The sequence below is a fragment of the Patagioenas fasciata genome, chromosome 1 (assembly GCF_037038585.1).
Source record: "Patagioenas fasciata isolate bPatFas1 chromosome 1, bPatFas1.hap1, whole genome shotgun sequence".
NCBI lineage: Eukaryota > Metazoa > Chordata > Aves > Columbiformes > Columbidae > Patagioenas > Patagioenas fasciata.
Genome location: NC_092520.1, coordinates 138849597 through 138864867, shown reverse-complemented (window position 1 = coordinate 138864867; position 15271 = coordinate 138849597). Strand labels below are relative to the sequence as shown.

The 15271-nt window shown below is 39.9% G+C and overlaps 1 protein-coding gene across 1 annotated transcript; it reads right to left on the bottom strand.

Moving 5' to 3' along the window:
* Window positions 1-6289: 6289 nt before the first annotated feature.
* Window positions 6290-14781, bottom strand: LOC136104726 (sulfotransferase 6B1-like). The gene is made up of 6 exons (XM_065843952.2): window positions 14637-14781; window positions 13666-13850; window positions 12570-12696; window positions 9995-10089; window positions 8529-8715; window positions 6290-6408 (listed from the first exon to the last, which is right to left on the bottom strand). The coding sequence occupies exons 1-6, from the start codon at window positions 14779-14781 to the stop codon at window positions 6290-6292; spliced, it is 858 nt and encodes a 285-aa protein (XP_065700024.1).
* Window positions 14782-15271: the final 490 nt, after the last annotated feature.

Below are 15271 nucleotides of genomic sequence, written 5' to 3'. Positions count from 1 at the left end.
CATGTGCTTGTCCTGTTTGTTCACATACTCTTGCAGACAAGTTTCTGGGCTAAACTGACTCATGTCTGAGCTAGTATGGCCACTCTTGTATGAAAGTTAAATGTGGAGTTTGCCTCTCCAAGGATGCAGCTTTTAACTAAGGCTGTAGTTGCACAACTTTTTATTGCCTGTATAGTCCATGTAGGAATTTGACTATTTTTTTCCTGGTTATATCTTGTCCACTGCAACAGAGTCTTAATTTGGAAGGGGATGTGTCACCAGTCACTGATCCTGCTGATCAGTGATGCACAGCTGGAGCGTTGTGATTGATTAGAGGAAGCCTGGTCTAAAAAGCTGGAGAATGGGATGAAATAATCTCATCTAAATAAATATAAACCATCCCCATTCATTTGACTGAACAAGGTTAAAGATTTCTTAAAAACGTTTATCATGACCTGCCTTTGGAATCATTAAATTCTATGTGCTCTCTTAAAGGCACTGGAGCTATGCTTGCACCAGACTGAAGTATAAATGGGTTTTATGGGCAGTAGTTCTGATGGCTCACAAGCAAGCCCTAGTCCTGACTCGCCACATCCTTGTGCCTTGGTGTACTCCCACTGGAAAAGAAAAGAAAAGAAAAGAAAAGAAAAGAAAAGAAAAGAAAAGAAAAGGAGAAAAGAAAAGGAGAAAAGAAAAGAGAAAAGAAAAGAACAACCTGTGGGCTGTCTGCAAGCCATGCTGCTTTTCATTTCTTGCTCTGGTACGCTTCATGCACTGCCAGGTTTTCACCATCATGTCATTGAGCACCTTGCAGCTTATAAGAGTGAGTCTCCTCACGTTTCTTGTTTGTTTAAAGAAAGCACACATTTGATTTGTAATGAAAGCAAAGAGATTTTAGGCCTTTTCAGGGTAAAGTTGCAGGCAGCATGTGGCAACGTAGAGAGCAACAGCGGAGTGGATCTGTGCCTCGCAGTGCATCTATAGCAATGCCCCTGTGGAGAAGCTGGGGAACTCGCCTCTGGGCAGCTTCAATTAAGCTGCTGCCAGTGGTGTCTGAGCCTGGATAGCACAGAGATATATGAGCAAGCTTTATATTGTATTTAATTCGCCTGACAATGAAGTCCTGCCTTACCTTTTTTTTTTTTTCTTAATTGTAGTGTAGGTAAATCCTTAATTTAGCCAGTAGGCAATGCTGTAGACTGATTAATTACTCATCCCTCTTAAGTAGCTAGGCAACTAATTCAGTTTGAGCAGCAAAGTGATACACACCTACCTGGCTGTTGGATTATGTCTAAGTAGTTTACCAAGGTCACAAATGACAGAGAACAATGAACCACAGTCATCCTTTGTTTTAGTGAAAGGCCTTACAGGCAGAAAAGGAAAATCTGCTTTTATGACTCCTAAGCATCAGTATTTGCTTACATGTGAATGCTGTCATCTGTCCCATCATCTTATCTCTGCTCTGACTGCTAGAGGATTCTCAATGGTATGGATTGATCATTCCTGGGTACATCCTGGCAGGCAAAGGCAGTCAGAAATGAAAGACTTCATAAGCAGGCTGTGCATTGGGGCTGTCCCTAGGTACCCAGAGACAGACCAGCTCCCCTCAAACCTGTGTCTGATTGCCTTCAGAATCTCCTGCTTTTGAGCACTGCAGCATCCTGCGAAAATGAGTGCCTACTTCTTGTGCAGAGCTTTGCAGTTAAAACACTGCAGTCAATAGATGTCAGTGAAGAACAAACATTTCCATTCCTTTCGGAGGCAGCGCTACTTCCCTTTTTACTGGCAGAAAGCCTGGGTGGCTGCAGAGCCTGTGTCAGCGTGGACATGTCTCTGGTGCCATAGGGTTCACAGAATCACAGAGTGGTTGGGGTTGGAAGGCACCTCTGGAGATCATCTAGTCCAACCCACCTGCTAAAGCAGGTTCACCCAGAGCAGATTGTACAGGAATACATCTCTGTGGGTTTTGAATGTCTCCAGAGAAGGAGACTCCACAGCCTCTCTGGGCAGCCTGTTCCAGTGCTCTGGCACCCTCAAACTAAAGCAGTTTCTCTTTGTATTCAGATGGAACCTCCTGTGGTTCAGTCTGTGTTCATTGCTCATCATCCTGTCACTGGGCACCACGGAAGAGTCTGATCCCATCCTCTTGTCACCCACCCCTGAAACATTTATAAGCATTGGTAAGATCCCCTCTCAGCCTTCTTCAGCTCTCTGTCTCTCCTCATAAGAAAGGTGCTCCAGACCCCTAATCATCTTCATAGTCCTCTGCTGGACTCTCTCCAGTAATTCCTTGTCCTTTTTAAACTGGGGAGCTCAGAACTGGACACAGTACGCCAGATGTGGCCTCACCAGGGCAGAGGGGGATGAGAACCTCCCTTGACCTGCTGGTCACACTTTTGCAGTCGCTCCCAAGGTGACTATTTCTCCACTTAGCATTAGCCTGCAGGACCAGCATGGAAAGAGGCTGAAAGGAGGTACAGCAATGTAATTTATTTCTGATTTCTTGTTTTTCTCTCACTGGTTTTTAGCTCAAGCAGCTGTTGGGTGCTCCTGCTTGCTCCCTGCTGGGGCCTTGAGGTGCTGCTGCTCCTCTCTGCTTGGCCAAGGTGCCCAGGAAGGGTGATGTCTCACCAAGCACACCCACCGTCTTTCCTACAGTTTATCCTCTGCAGTACACGTGACAGGTGAACAGATTCAGGGAAAGTCAAAGTTAATAGACAAGTTGCTGCAGAATTGTCTCTGATTGCTGGTCCCTTGAAAGAAGGAAGATTGTGGTCATTAGTGAGGCTGGAACAGGTGGAAGAGCGATACAGCCACTCAGTCCTTTTCTCCCTTTCTGAACGTGGTGTTTCTGTGGTCACCTTCAGCCCACACTCAGCTCCTTCTGTCAGGCTTCATTCCTCCTGTCCTCTCCCCACTAGGTCTTTACAATAGGGGTGCCCTTCACTCTCTGTGGTCTGTGATTGTCTTTCTCATCAGCTGGTTGTGAAACAAGTCCTATGCAAATTCTTTCTGGTTCTCCAGGTTTACTTTTTCAGCTGACAGATGGTTACAAGTAAACCCTTGTCTTGATCCCCTCAGAATCTTTTCCTCTACTTAGACCCAGAGCAGAAACCTACTGGTTGATTTCCTTCCCTGAGTCTTCTGTATTTTCCTATGACTTCTGGCTTCAAAGATTACCAGAACTGGCTCAGATTCCTTCCTCTGCCTGTTCTTCAGCCCTCACTTCTCCAGACTCACTTGAATCTTCTACAAGATGATTCCTGAAGCTATTCTGAGAGAATTTTTTTCTCCAAGAAGCTGCTTTAGGCATCAAACCCATTGTATCAGAACTAATGTTAAAGTCAGGTTGCTAGGATGTTTTACCTGAGCACCTTTTCTTCTCTGGGAACTACTTTAGAAGATAGTTGTGTGCTGTTTTCAGAGAAAAGGTTCTTGAGGCAAGGCCTGGGATTCATGTGTTTCTCTCACAAGAGTTCTGGCCCTCCAAATCTTCTTGCTCTCTTGTTCATCTGCCCCAAAGGCCAGGTAAGTCTGGGTAGCAAGCAAAGCACAAATGTTTAATGCTGTCCTCTCTAATTAAATCGATCTTGAGAAGAACCTGTTCTCAGGAAGATGGAATATGTTACCTGAATAGGAAAGCAGTATTTGAACCATTCACATGTACTAGAGATTGCACAGGGCTTTGTTTCTACCAAACCTAGTATGGCTGTGGTCTAGGCGCATTTTGGACCACTATTTTTATATTTTGTAGGGCCGAAATTTCTCTTCCTCCAAAAGTTTTAATTATTGTAAAAGAAAAAAAAAAAAAAAAAAAACAGAGAGGGGAAGAGATATTTTTACAACATCTTACTATGGAAGTTTTGAAATTTTTTTAATGTCTCCATGACCTGCCAAAAACCTGTGGAGCCAGATTGATAATTCTTTGAAAAATTCAGTTGGAATCCCTCTGCTATGGTCACAGGAAGGAGAGGAGGAACAGCAGCACAGTGGGGAGAGCAAGAGAGAAGAGGATGAAGGAAACGGTAGAAATAGTAGGTGTAGCAACTGCTGGGAGATCCTGGTTGCCAGTTGCTACCATCATACACCCCCCTCTTTTAGGAAGTGTCCAGCCTATCGTTCTGGACCTCTGACACAGGTCAGTCTTGCTGCGCTGGGCTGTACCAGTGTCTATGATGGACCTGCTGCCCTGTAGTTCTACTAGCAGAAGATGCTTTTTTTCTCAGGCCATTACTTGCTGCCAGCCAGTTTCTGCACTCTACCTCAAGTGTGGCTGCATTGTATAAAGCTTGAGTAAAACCATATTTGGAGATTAAAAGTGCCATGTGAATACAAAGTGTTATTGAGAGGAACTTTATTTTGAAAGTCTGTTTAACTCTGCAATGCAGTGATAAAGCTTGGACAGCAGGCAAAGCACTCACTACTGTATGTTCTAATGCTATCCCTTCAGCCAGTTCAAGACTCCAGGCTTTAACCCCCTCCTTGATCCACGTAGCATATCCTCACCCTGTCCCTTCACACACAGTTTCATAATGGGAATATAAATATAAATTCTGCTTATAGCAGTCTTCTTCACACGGTTAATAAACTCACTTGCAGACTTCATTTGCCCAAGGACCCTGTGGCTTTTTTTCCATGCTCAAAGAGCTAGCAAATATAAGTCTTTTAAGTATAATGTTCAAGCATCATCATTAGCTGATCTCTCGCCTTTTATTAGTAGTGAAAGAATGACACATGAAAGGAGGGCAACTGTGGTTTGTGGCATTGTAGAGGGGGAGAGAGTGACTTTAGTGTGGGAAGACCAAAGCAACACTAACTTCTGGTTTCTAAATGGGTCATTTGCATAAAACAGTGCCCAGGGCAGCATCCCCCTTAAACTGTGTTGAATTGGTAAACAGCAAAGGAATACTATTGAACGGGCTTTTCTCCCACTGACCTCTTCAGCACGTAAGTCCTGTATCATGTGTGCAGATGCAAAACCAGTAGGTATTGATGTCCACTTGCACAAATGAGGTATGAAATTAAAGGGCTATGTGATAAGTGTGAAATGTGTGGCTAGAGAGAGCATTTGTGTTCATGGTAAATAAGGCCATACCTCAGCCTTTTAGAAGCCACATACCCGGAGGGTGAGCAGATGTGTACCTTCAGAGCACACAGGAGTCAAAGCAGAGCAGTCATGCTTGTCTGCATGATCGTGATCCTTTCGATCAGCTTTTGCTATGTATTTTCTGCCTGCTGATGCCTTGGAATCGTGTGTTTGGGGAAAACTAGTTTGGGGAGAAGAATCTTTAAAGGCAGCCTGCAAAGCAAATTAGAGGCGAGGACAGAAAACATATCATGGAATAAATCACAAGAAAAGTCTTCACTGGGTTCCTAGAACAGTCCCTAAGATGTAAACACAGACAGCTGATTCTTGGAAAAATCCGTCTTATCAGGACAGGGTAAATAAGTAAGTCATGTACGGACTAAACTGTCTCTGAGTAGCAGTTTGTTTGCCACAGTGGAACTGTTGAGTTGTATTGCACAAGGAATGGTAAGTAAAATGCTTCTCAGCAAAACACTGGGATTGAGTATTTTGCAGGAAGAGAGTCAAATGGAAAAAAACCCATGTTTATAGTTCCCCATCATATGGTGCAGAAATTTACATGGATTTATATCTGTTGCATTTAACACACAAACACTATAGAGTATCTAACACAGAAATAAGTTACATCAAAGAACTACATATTGTTTAAAAAAAAAAAAGACATTTTATGAACAAAATTCACATCAGATCTTCAAATGTACAGCTGCAGTTTTCAAATTCAGTACCAATAACAAAGTCCGATAAGACAGGCACTTTCCAAATCATGGTACATCAGAGAGGGAGTGAGTCTGGGATCAAATCTTTGATTATTTTCTTATGGTGTGTTTTTAGACTTCTTATATATCCAGATTATTACAGGTGTTTTGTTTTGTTGTTGTGTGCTGGTTTGTTTGTTTATTTTTTTTCTTAACATCTTAGGTAAAATTCCCATATCAGATCTGCGTCCATTTCTATCTCTAGAGCAAAAAATAAATACATGATAAAGCAGACTCGGTTGTAGAAAAATGAGTCTGATGCCTCACTCTCTAAAACCATATGCATCTGCCCACTGAAAACTGAGTTCAGCTCTGGCATTGTTTCAGAATTTTCCTGTCCTCAAAATCTCTTGTTTGCCATCCCTTCTATTGAGAGGATTGTCAACTGAACAGGAGCCCCCATTCAGAATTTCCCACCAACTGCTCTATCTGTGTATGTTGATAGCTGGGTACTGTTCTTCACATGGAGTCAGAATTCAAAGGTGAGATTTTTTGCCATTTTGCTGAGTTTCATCTTCTCATTAAATATCTCCTCAAACCTTCGATTCTGTTTTGGAGTGAAATGGTTCTTCCAATCACCAACAGTGCCTAGGAGAGCAGGGGCAGAAAAAGAACTGTGAGGGTAGCAATATATAATGCAGAAAATTATTTAAAGGCAGACCCATTTTTTTAATGTTTCAGTTGGCACAAATTATTAATATATTATTAACCGTAATCTCTGTGGTAGGTCATGATCATGAGTAATTGTTTCGTTGGTCTGGTGAGACTCTGATGGAAGCAGCTGGATCATCATCCATAAAGGCTGTTAAACCCTTAGCCTTAGACTTGTTTAGTGCCAACAACACTAAGTGGTACATGAAGAGCAGCAGGTTTCCTAGATGGAATTAGAGCTCCTGGTCCTCTCAGCAGAGCAGCATCTTCCTGTACCTTAGGTGTATGCAGTTAAAGGTCTCCACCTGGGCTCTTACAGTTGGTAGAGGGAAATGATTACTTCCTGGCTGAAAGTCATCTCACCGCAGTCAACATCTAAAACTCGTCAAATGAATGGTACCTCCAAAACAGCTACATCTCTCCATTGACTAAAGAAGAACCCTAAAAAAGGAGCTCAGGATGACCTGACAGATGAATCCCACTCTCACACCTGCCCCTAATCTCTAGGTCTTTCTCTGGATGAGATGTCATAGAATCAATTTGTTTGGAAGAGACCCTGAAGATCATCAAGTCCAACCATAACCTAAATCTAGCACTAGAGCATGTCCCCAAGAGCCTCATCTACATGTCTTTTAAACACCTCCAGGGATGGTGACTCCACCACTTCCCTGGGCAGCCTGTTCCAGTGCCTGACAACCCTTTCTATGACGAATTTTTTCCTAATAGCCAATCTGAACTTTCCCTGGCACAACTTGAGGCCATTTACTCTCATCCTATCAATGTCCCACTACTTAAGGCAGTAGTGAACAACTTCTGGGTAACCGTACACACTTGTGTTCAGCAAAGCATTTCGACTGTTAGCCGGTTTCAGCAAACAGGAAATTGTTTTTTAAACCAGCGTATTTTAATGAGACAATGCTTACAGTTTCCCCTCGTGCATTCTCTAAAGACCCTGCATCCCAAAACTGCTGATTAAAACAGTATTCTGCTCAGCAAGTACAAGAAAAGAGAGCCTGGAGAATAATATATATTTATATATATGTGTGTATATATATATATATATATATACACCTTCTGTAAAATGGCTGAAACTGGCTAAAACACTGAGATTTACATAGTAACTATTTGGAAATAAAACTGTTGGAATTTTTCAAATTTTTCAACATAGCTTTGTCAAAGTTCACTGACTTACAGAAGAATATCCGAGATTTTTGTTTGTTTGCTTTTTACTGACAGATTGTATTTTGGCATTTCCTTCAGCTCATTGTCAACATTCTGAATGAGTGGAATGTACCATTTCCCTATTGATAAATGAAAACAAGTTTTTTTTCTTAATAGAAACAACTCTGAGTTCTAAACTGTCAATTATTGCTTAAAAATTAACTAAGTAAAAATAAACGTGATGGTTTTGATTTACTTATTATCCAAATTGGAGCAAGAAAAGAACTCCTGCAGGTATTTTTAAAGTCACATATGAGCTAAGCACTTTTGAGGATTTTACCGTGTATTCCAGCTTGGCCAAGGTCTGAATGCTGCCTCTGAGGCCGTCAGATGATTGGCTCATCCATTCTTTCATTGTTGTAATTGTCAGCATATTCATTTTTCAGGACCATTTCAGTAAGATAAGAGGTTGTATGAAGGATAAAGGCTACAAGCAGGAATGTGTCTTGCTGTTTCTCGTTCTAGTAAACTAAGCAACCTTCTCAGGTGATACCAGAGGGGAGACGTTGTGAAAGACTGAGGTGGGCAACTTTTAGATAAAGAAAAGAGATAAAGAGTAATACTTTGTGAACCTTTCCTTTTAGCTCAGAAGCTCCCACAGAGCAATATTGTACTGTTGTTCAGACTCCTCTGTGCATATCTAGTATAAGTCTTCATTTGCAACCAAAGAATTTAGAAGGAAAGTGATGTTTAAGATGGCCTCAAATTGAAGGATCCTGTCCCTGCTTCCCAGGGCTGACCCGAATTGTCACTACAGTCCAGAAAAGACCTGGACTGCAGCCTCTGGCTGGATTTCTGCTCCTTCTGCTGTGTTAAGCCCAGCCCAGGGAAATTACCTTTCCGGAAAATCAGCTTCTTGTTGGATGTCAGGGTACAAACGGTGTGACTGGGATCGCTGTTCTCCTTTTCTGTGTCGCTTTTCATCTGTGAGAATGAGGAGTTCTTGCAGATGTCTTGGATATCACTGTCACTGATGTTTAAGCCCAGGAACAAAACGATTTCCTTTACAGTCTTAGGGAGATCCTAAGGTACAAGAAAAATAAAGCTTTTCTATTTCTGAGCTGATTATCAGACTTTTAGTTGATATGAAAATGATCCTTTCTATTATATATTAAGTTTATCACACATTTATTTTCTTTCAAGCAAAACTGAACATGTCATTGGACTGTATAGATGACAAATATAGTAAACCTGATTCTCCTCTTACCCATACTCACAAAAATTAGTAAATGCTGAGTATGTGACATGAAATACAGTTACATTGCTAGTTTTACTCCAAGTTAGGTAAAATGTTCTCCTGTTTCTCACATTGTTTTTGCTGGGAATAGAGAAATGCTCAAAGCTCAACTTTTGTGTAAGTAGCATATTTCATTACCCTGTTTCCCAGAAAATAAGACCTATGCCGAAAATAAGCCCTAGCATGATTTTTCAGGGATTTTGAGGATGCTCGAAATATAAGCCCTACTCCAAAAATGAGCCCTAGTTAAAATTAATTTTAAAAATCAATTTAAATAGTGTCCAGGCAGCTATGCATGTCAAAAAGTAATAAGTTCTGGAGCAAAAACTAATATAAGACCCTGTCTTATTTTCAGAGAAACAGGGTATACCTAGAGATCCAACAAGAGACTCAGGATACAAAATGGTTCGTTTATATTCCTCATAGTGGATTGTTTTGTTTTCCCAAAAAATGAACAAAACTATTTTAATGGAAACACTAGAAAGTGTTCTCTACTTATTCATCCCAAAATTAATTCTCTGAAAGCTATGTTGGTATTTGACTTTTTTTTTTTTTTTTAAGAACAGCAAAGCAGTTTATGCATGGTAATTTCCTTTCATAAAAACTTTTTTCCTACCCCTCAAGCCTCTAGTTTTCTTTTTTTTTTGGGGGGAGCACAAATCCCACTATGAGTAGTTGTTGTCTTACATCACTTTTTGAAAATTTCACCTGAAATGTCAGGCATGGCAGGTTAATGTATGGCCCTCGACAGATATCCTTAGTTGGTCTTCTATAAGGCCAAGAACAAGGAACTTAAAACTCTTTCTATAGCCTGTGGAAAATCATCTAGTGTGTGTCCCACTCCTGCAACTGTGAAATGCAACTGTCACAGGATTTGATGTTCATATAACTTGTGCAGTCAGAATTAGTTCACTAATATAAATGTTCTATGGAAATATAAAATATGCCCAAAGATAAATTCACATTTTCCTTCTTTCTCTTTTTCATTATAATTTACTCTTTGATATTTTAATTATGTTAATTTACAAGCAATGCATTAGAAATAAGAGCACAGAGCATATTTACCTTCTTCATTTCTTCATAGAACAAAAACAGGATGTTTTTGTCATTTTCATGTTCTTCCCAACTTAGGAAATGATCAAACCAGGATCCGCAGACAACTGAAAAGAAAACCCACGTAAAAGAGATTCTTATAAACTTTATTCATAAATAACTCTGATGGTACCTCAGACATTAAGGGGAATGATCTCTTCATAAAATGTATTCTGTATTCCTCTAAAATTCAATTCTTTTTGTGAAGTGATTCAAACGTGCAATCTGAAGAAGTTACCATTCCTGTTGGAATTAATTTTCATATCAGAGATGCAGATACTATTCTGAGATATGATTCTGCAGTGGAAGCAGGTTCCAAATCTAAGGAAAGACCAGTAATAAAAGAAAATGTTCTGACCTAACAAGGTCTGAGCATCTCACTAAATGTCTGCATGTCTGTGGTGAAGCTAGAAATACGATCACTTCACTAGGAAATGAAATGCAGAGTCTGGTACATGAAGCACACTTTGTTAGCTCCATTGTGTCCCAGCAGAGGGGAATCTCTATTATTTTTGAACGTCAAAGAAGAATTATGTAAAGAAGTTATACAAATACATTATTCAGCCAATGACATACAGATAACTGGGTTTAGAGTTGACTCATAGTACTTGTTTTGTCTGAATGCTCCTTTTGCTGAACCGCAGGAGGACAGCTAAATTTCAGCCCTCTTACAAGATAAAAACCAAAATTCTGACCTGTCTGGTTGAAAGAGAAGATGCACAACATCGAAAGCCAAGTTGAAAGCCTCTTGTAGGGCAATGAGAAGAGACCTAGCCAGAGCAATCACAGCCAGCATTCTCAAGAACTGTGGCTTTGCTTTATAACTTCCACCAGAGAAGTATACTATTGTAATGGGTATCATTTTGATTGCAAATTTTGTCTTGTAATTGAGTATTTTGCTGAATGCTCCAATCTGTAGCTGCCTTCTGCACATAAGTCATGGTCTAACTGCAAGGCAGGTGTGCTCCATGTGCAACTAAACCCTGTTCTCCTGGTCAACCACTCTGGGGATATGGCTGATGATAGCACAGAATAGTCCTGTTGACGTCAAGGGTACAGCACACAGCCTTGGAGACCCTAGGGACAGCATCACAGTTATTTCTGTGTGTCCTCACCCGTGTTCTGAACAGAGATTAACTCTGTGAGAGTACTACAGGATCTGAATCAAGCAGCATGACCTTCATGTGATTCTACTAGGAGCAAATGAAACAAACTCTCTCGGTGTCACCTCTTACACAAATTTCTATTGTAATCAGCATAGTTATCTTTTTGTGCCATGTGTAAAAACACAGCAAACAGAAGCTGGTTACCAATTTACAGATAAATGAGAGATGTTTTTAAAATTTTATATAACCCTCTTTTCTTTTTTTCTCTATTTTATGTTTGGAGTTGATGCTAAGCAAGCCAAGATCCTGAAAATCACTGAAGCATGCGCCTTAGGGCTGCTCTGAACTAGGAACGCAAGATCTGAGCGAAAGCCCACACAAAAGTCAGTAGACTAATTGACTTCTGAATCTTAGATGTAAGCCCATTTACTGCAATGGCATTTTTATTTTCCAAGTTCTCACGCTGAGCTATCATTGTTGCTGTTATCATCACTATGGTTGTCTAGCAGGAATACTCGTCCTCAAAGGGATAATAAAACACTAAAAATAGGAGTGGATAACTGAAACACAGTCCTATTGTTGGCTTCCCTGCCACGACTGCCGCTCATAAAAATTTCACTCTTATCCTTGGTCTTTGGACCCCACTGCTAAGACAACACATCAGGCAGGTGATGTGCAGGAGGGCTTTATGAAAGCACCTGGAGTACCTTTGAAGGGCCACCTGAGGCTGTCATCAAGCCTGAATGTGGCATGACATGTGCAAGCACAGCTCTCAATGTATCCTGGGGATGGTGTCCCCATGTTCCTTATCGCCTGCACTTCGGCACAGCAGTTAGCCACGTACAGCTGGTTGAGCACCTTCAGAGAACCTGCCCCACCAGCCTGCTCACCAAGGACAGGAGTGGCTGTGGGGAGCCCAGCTGCTCTTTCATCTGCTTGGGAGGAGCTGCATACACATTGCTCCTCTATCAAAGTTTAAACATTAATTCTTGGTGGGAAGCCACCTGTTACTGTGGTTTGCAAGACAAGGTTGGAAATGTTTTAACACAGGCAAATCCACATCAGAATCAACAAATTGTCAGGGGTTTCAGAGGATTTGTGGGAAGAAATTAAATCAGTGACTTGTCTCTGAGAATATGTTTTTTTAACAGATATGTCAAAGAACAGCAAAAAACCTGCAAAGAGCAGTTGTGCTGAAATAATGCAGCCACTTATCAAAATGTCTTCTTGCAGGGCTGAAGTTGATAGCATCCTATTATTTGCTCTTGTTTAGTCTGACATTAGATTTTATCCTGAAAAAAAAAATAAAAACAAAACCCTACTAAAGCCCTATGAATAATGAGTGCAATAAGGAGATTTCACACAGTTCACATTTCTTAACTCTTTCTGTGCATAATAATCCAATGTAAACTGCAGGGAGAAAACACAACATTTATCCTTACCATCTCCTTTTAAGAACAAGTCAAAGAAAGCAGTCCAGGTGTCTACAGTAGGAAGGTTTGGATTATCTCTGTAGTAATGATACATGGACACTGCGGTATCTTTTGGATTTCTGGCTATGTAGATCATCTGTAAATGAAGATGATATGGTTATTGATGATAATATCCTTCCTTTATTTTAGAGAAGCTCTGTCCATAAATGTAGCATTTTTGTAGGCAGTTTGCAACGTTAAAACCCTTTCCTTTAGTATTCCTCCATTGGTGACCATGCCATAGAAATATATTTGTCCCTGCTTAAGCAGAAGTCAGTAGGGGTTAGTAAAAAATTCCATGTGGACAGAGGTGTGTTTGCTACAGCCGGGTAATGTTTATGTTTTATCAAAGAGGTTGTGTTCATTTTAACTCATGAGTCAGTATACTATCATCTCATATATCTAACAAACGAAACCATTTACTAATTAACGTTCACGGGACTGCTGCAAAACATAAATTTTGGCCCTTCATTCAAAAATCTGGATCCGAGTAATCCACAAATTCTGAACTTCCAACCTAAAATCTGATGCCTAAAGCTAATTTTTTAAAGACCTCCCTCATTAGCATGGGACAAACTCAAAACTGTGATCTGAATCTGCCCCCTACCTTTTCATTCTCTTCTGTTTGCCCAAAATCTCTTTGAGCCTTCACAAAGCTGCAATAGGAGGGGCAGAATACTTTCACCCCCAGAGCAACCTGTAAGTATCCCAGATAACTATTTTCTAAGCCACTAGGAAATGCCACCAGCCACTAGGAAGTGGGGCCATGAGAACAACCCCACTTCCCTAATAACTTTTTTTCTGGTTTAAGGATGTTGATGGTGTACTTTGCATGGTGCCTGGTATACAAATCACCCTGTGGGAGCAGTGGAGTAGGAGCAGAACCCAGTCCTTAGCACAAGTCTCTGCTCACGCTGCCTTCGATTGCTGGTCAGCTGTGTCTCCAAAATTCACAGCAAACCACTTCTGGAAACTATAAATAATTTAAAAAATTTTAAGGGACAATAAAATAGATTACTAATAGACACTTAACATGTCTTACTGCTTTTATATCTTTTTGCCTTACCTTACATTTTTTCTTCTTAAAATTTGGAGGTAACATGTTGTAGTCTAAGTGTGTTGGGATGATTCTTTTCGATGAGAGTTTATTCAGTTCTTCCAGTTTGGAAAGATCTCCAAATTCAATGGGAGATGTTAGTGTAACTTGAGTATTGTAAAGCTTTGTTATAACTCCTACAAGCCAGTGAGTGCCTGCAGAGAAGTAATTTTAAGAAAAAGGAAAAAAAAAGGAAAAGGAATATTTTAAACTTGAAAATATGGAGAACATGAGTTTTGCATAAGGAAACAGCTTGCTAGTGCACAAGTGATACTTCTAATCCCCAGATTCAAGAAACTGTATGTAACTGAATAATCCCATTGGCTCCGAATGTATAAACACTTGAAAAATTAGGGCTATACTTGAAGTACAAAGTAACTGTGAGAAATGTTAATATTGGTATCAATCCAATCTCATTAGACAAATTGCTTGTCAGCTGAGAGATGGTTATATTACTTTTTTCATTTATTTTAAAGTAACTTTTTTTTTTTTTTCCCTAAGCGGACTTGAGTCTATATTTGGAAGGTACTGATTGAGCTTCCTCTTTGATGTGTGCTTCTGTGTGTGACTGAGGTGGGGAGAGAGGGATCAAGAAATGAATAAATCTACAGTCAAGAGCCATACAAACATCTTAATACAACTCTTGAATGTAGAAAGTCCTTAGAAATATCTTTCAAGTACAGATTTTGCTTACAAGAAAGAAATACTTATTTGCTTTCCAATATGGAAATGGCTGAGATTATTTTCAAGTAAACAATCAAATTTAGATACATGACCCAAGTGTTTTTGTAATTTGAACACTTACTGACAGAATAATATATTCACATACTCAAGTACCCTTCCCTGTTTCTTGTACACAGACATTTCCCAACTAGTTTAAGCAGAGAACATAAAACAAACAATTGAGACTTATGCAATTAACATCTAAAAGTAGAACTTACCAGATTTGGGATAGGAAACCAAAAGGAGGTCATCTTCTCTGGCATCGAAAGTCTCCAAGGATTTTAAAAGTTCTGGAGAAGACCTGGTGGTAAAGGGAATTCCCTTAAACATGTGAATGAGTTCTTCCTCACTGGGGTTGGACATGTTTGCTTAGGTCTTGTATTCCTGCAAATCAGATAACAGTGAAATGACAAGAGGATTTAAGAGTCACTTCTGAGTCAGATGGTTTGAAGTGACAGACTGAGACCAAGCAATACAAACCTCATGCTTATATACACACATCAAGGAGTGCAATTAGATATTGTTTATTCCATGTAGCTGATAAAGGCAACTAAAATATTAGAGGTAACTGATAAATAACTGAAATGCAGACTAATGAAAAGTGTGTGTCTTTCGTAATTTATTAGCTTCCAGATAAAGCAATGAGGTCATAGTCAAAATGTATTAATTGTGGAAAATTTCAAGAAAGACCATTTTATGTTGCCTCAAAATATGCTTAAAATGATTATTCTATAAGATATATTTTGTTGGAAGCTGTTTTAGCTTCCAAGGAAAAAGCTACATCTTAAAATACTTTTATGAATACAAAACCAATTCCTTATTTTATATGAATTACGTCTTTTCAGTTTTGTTT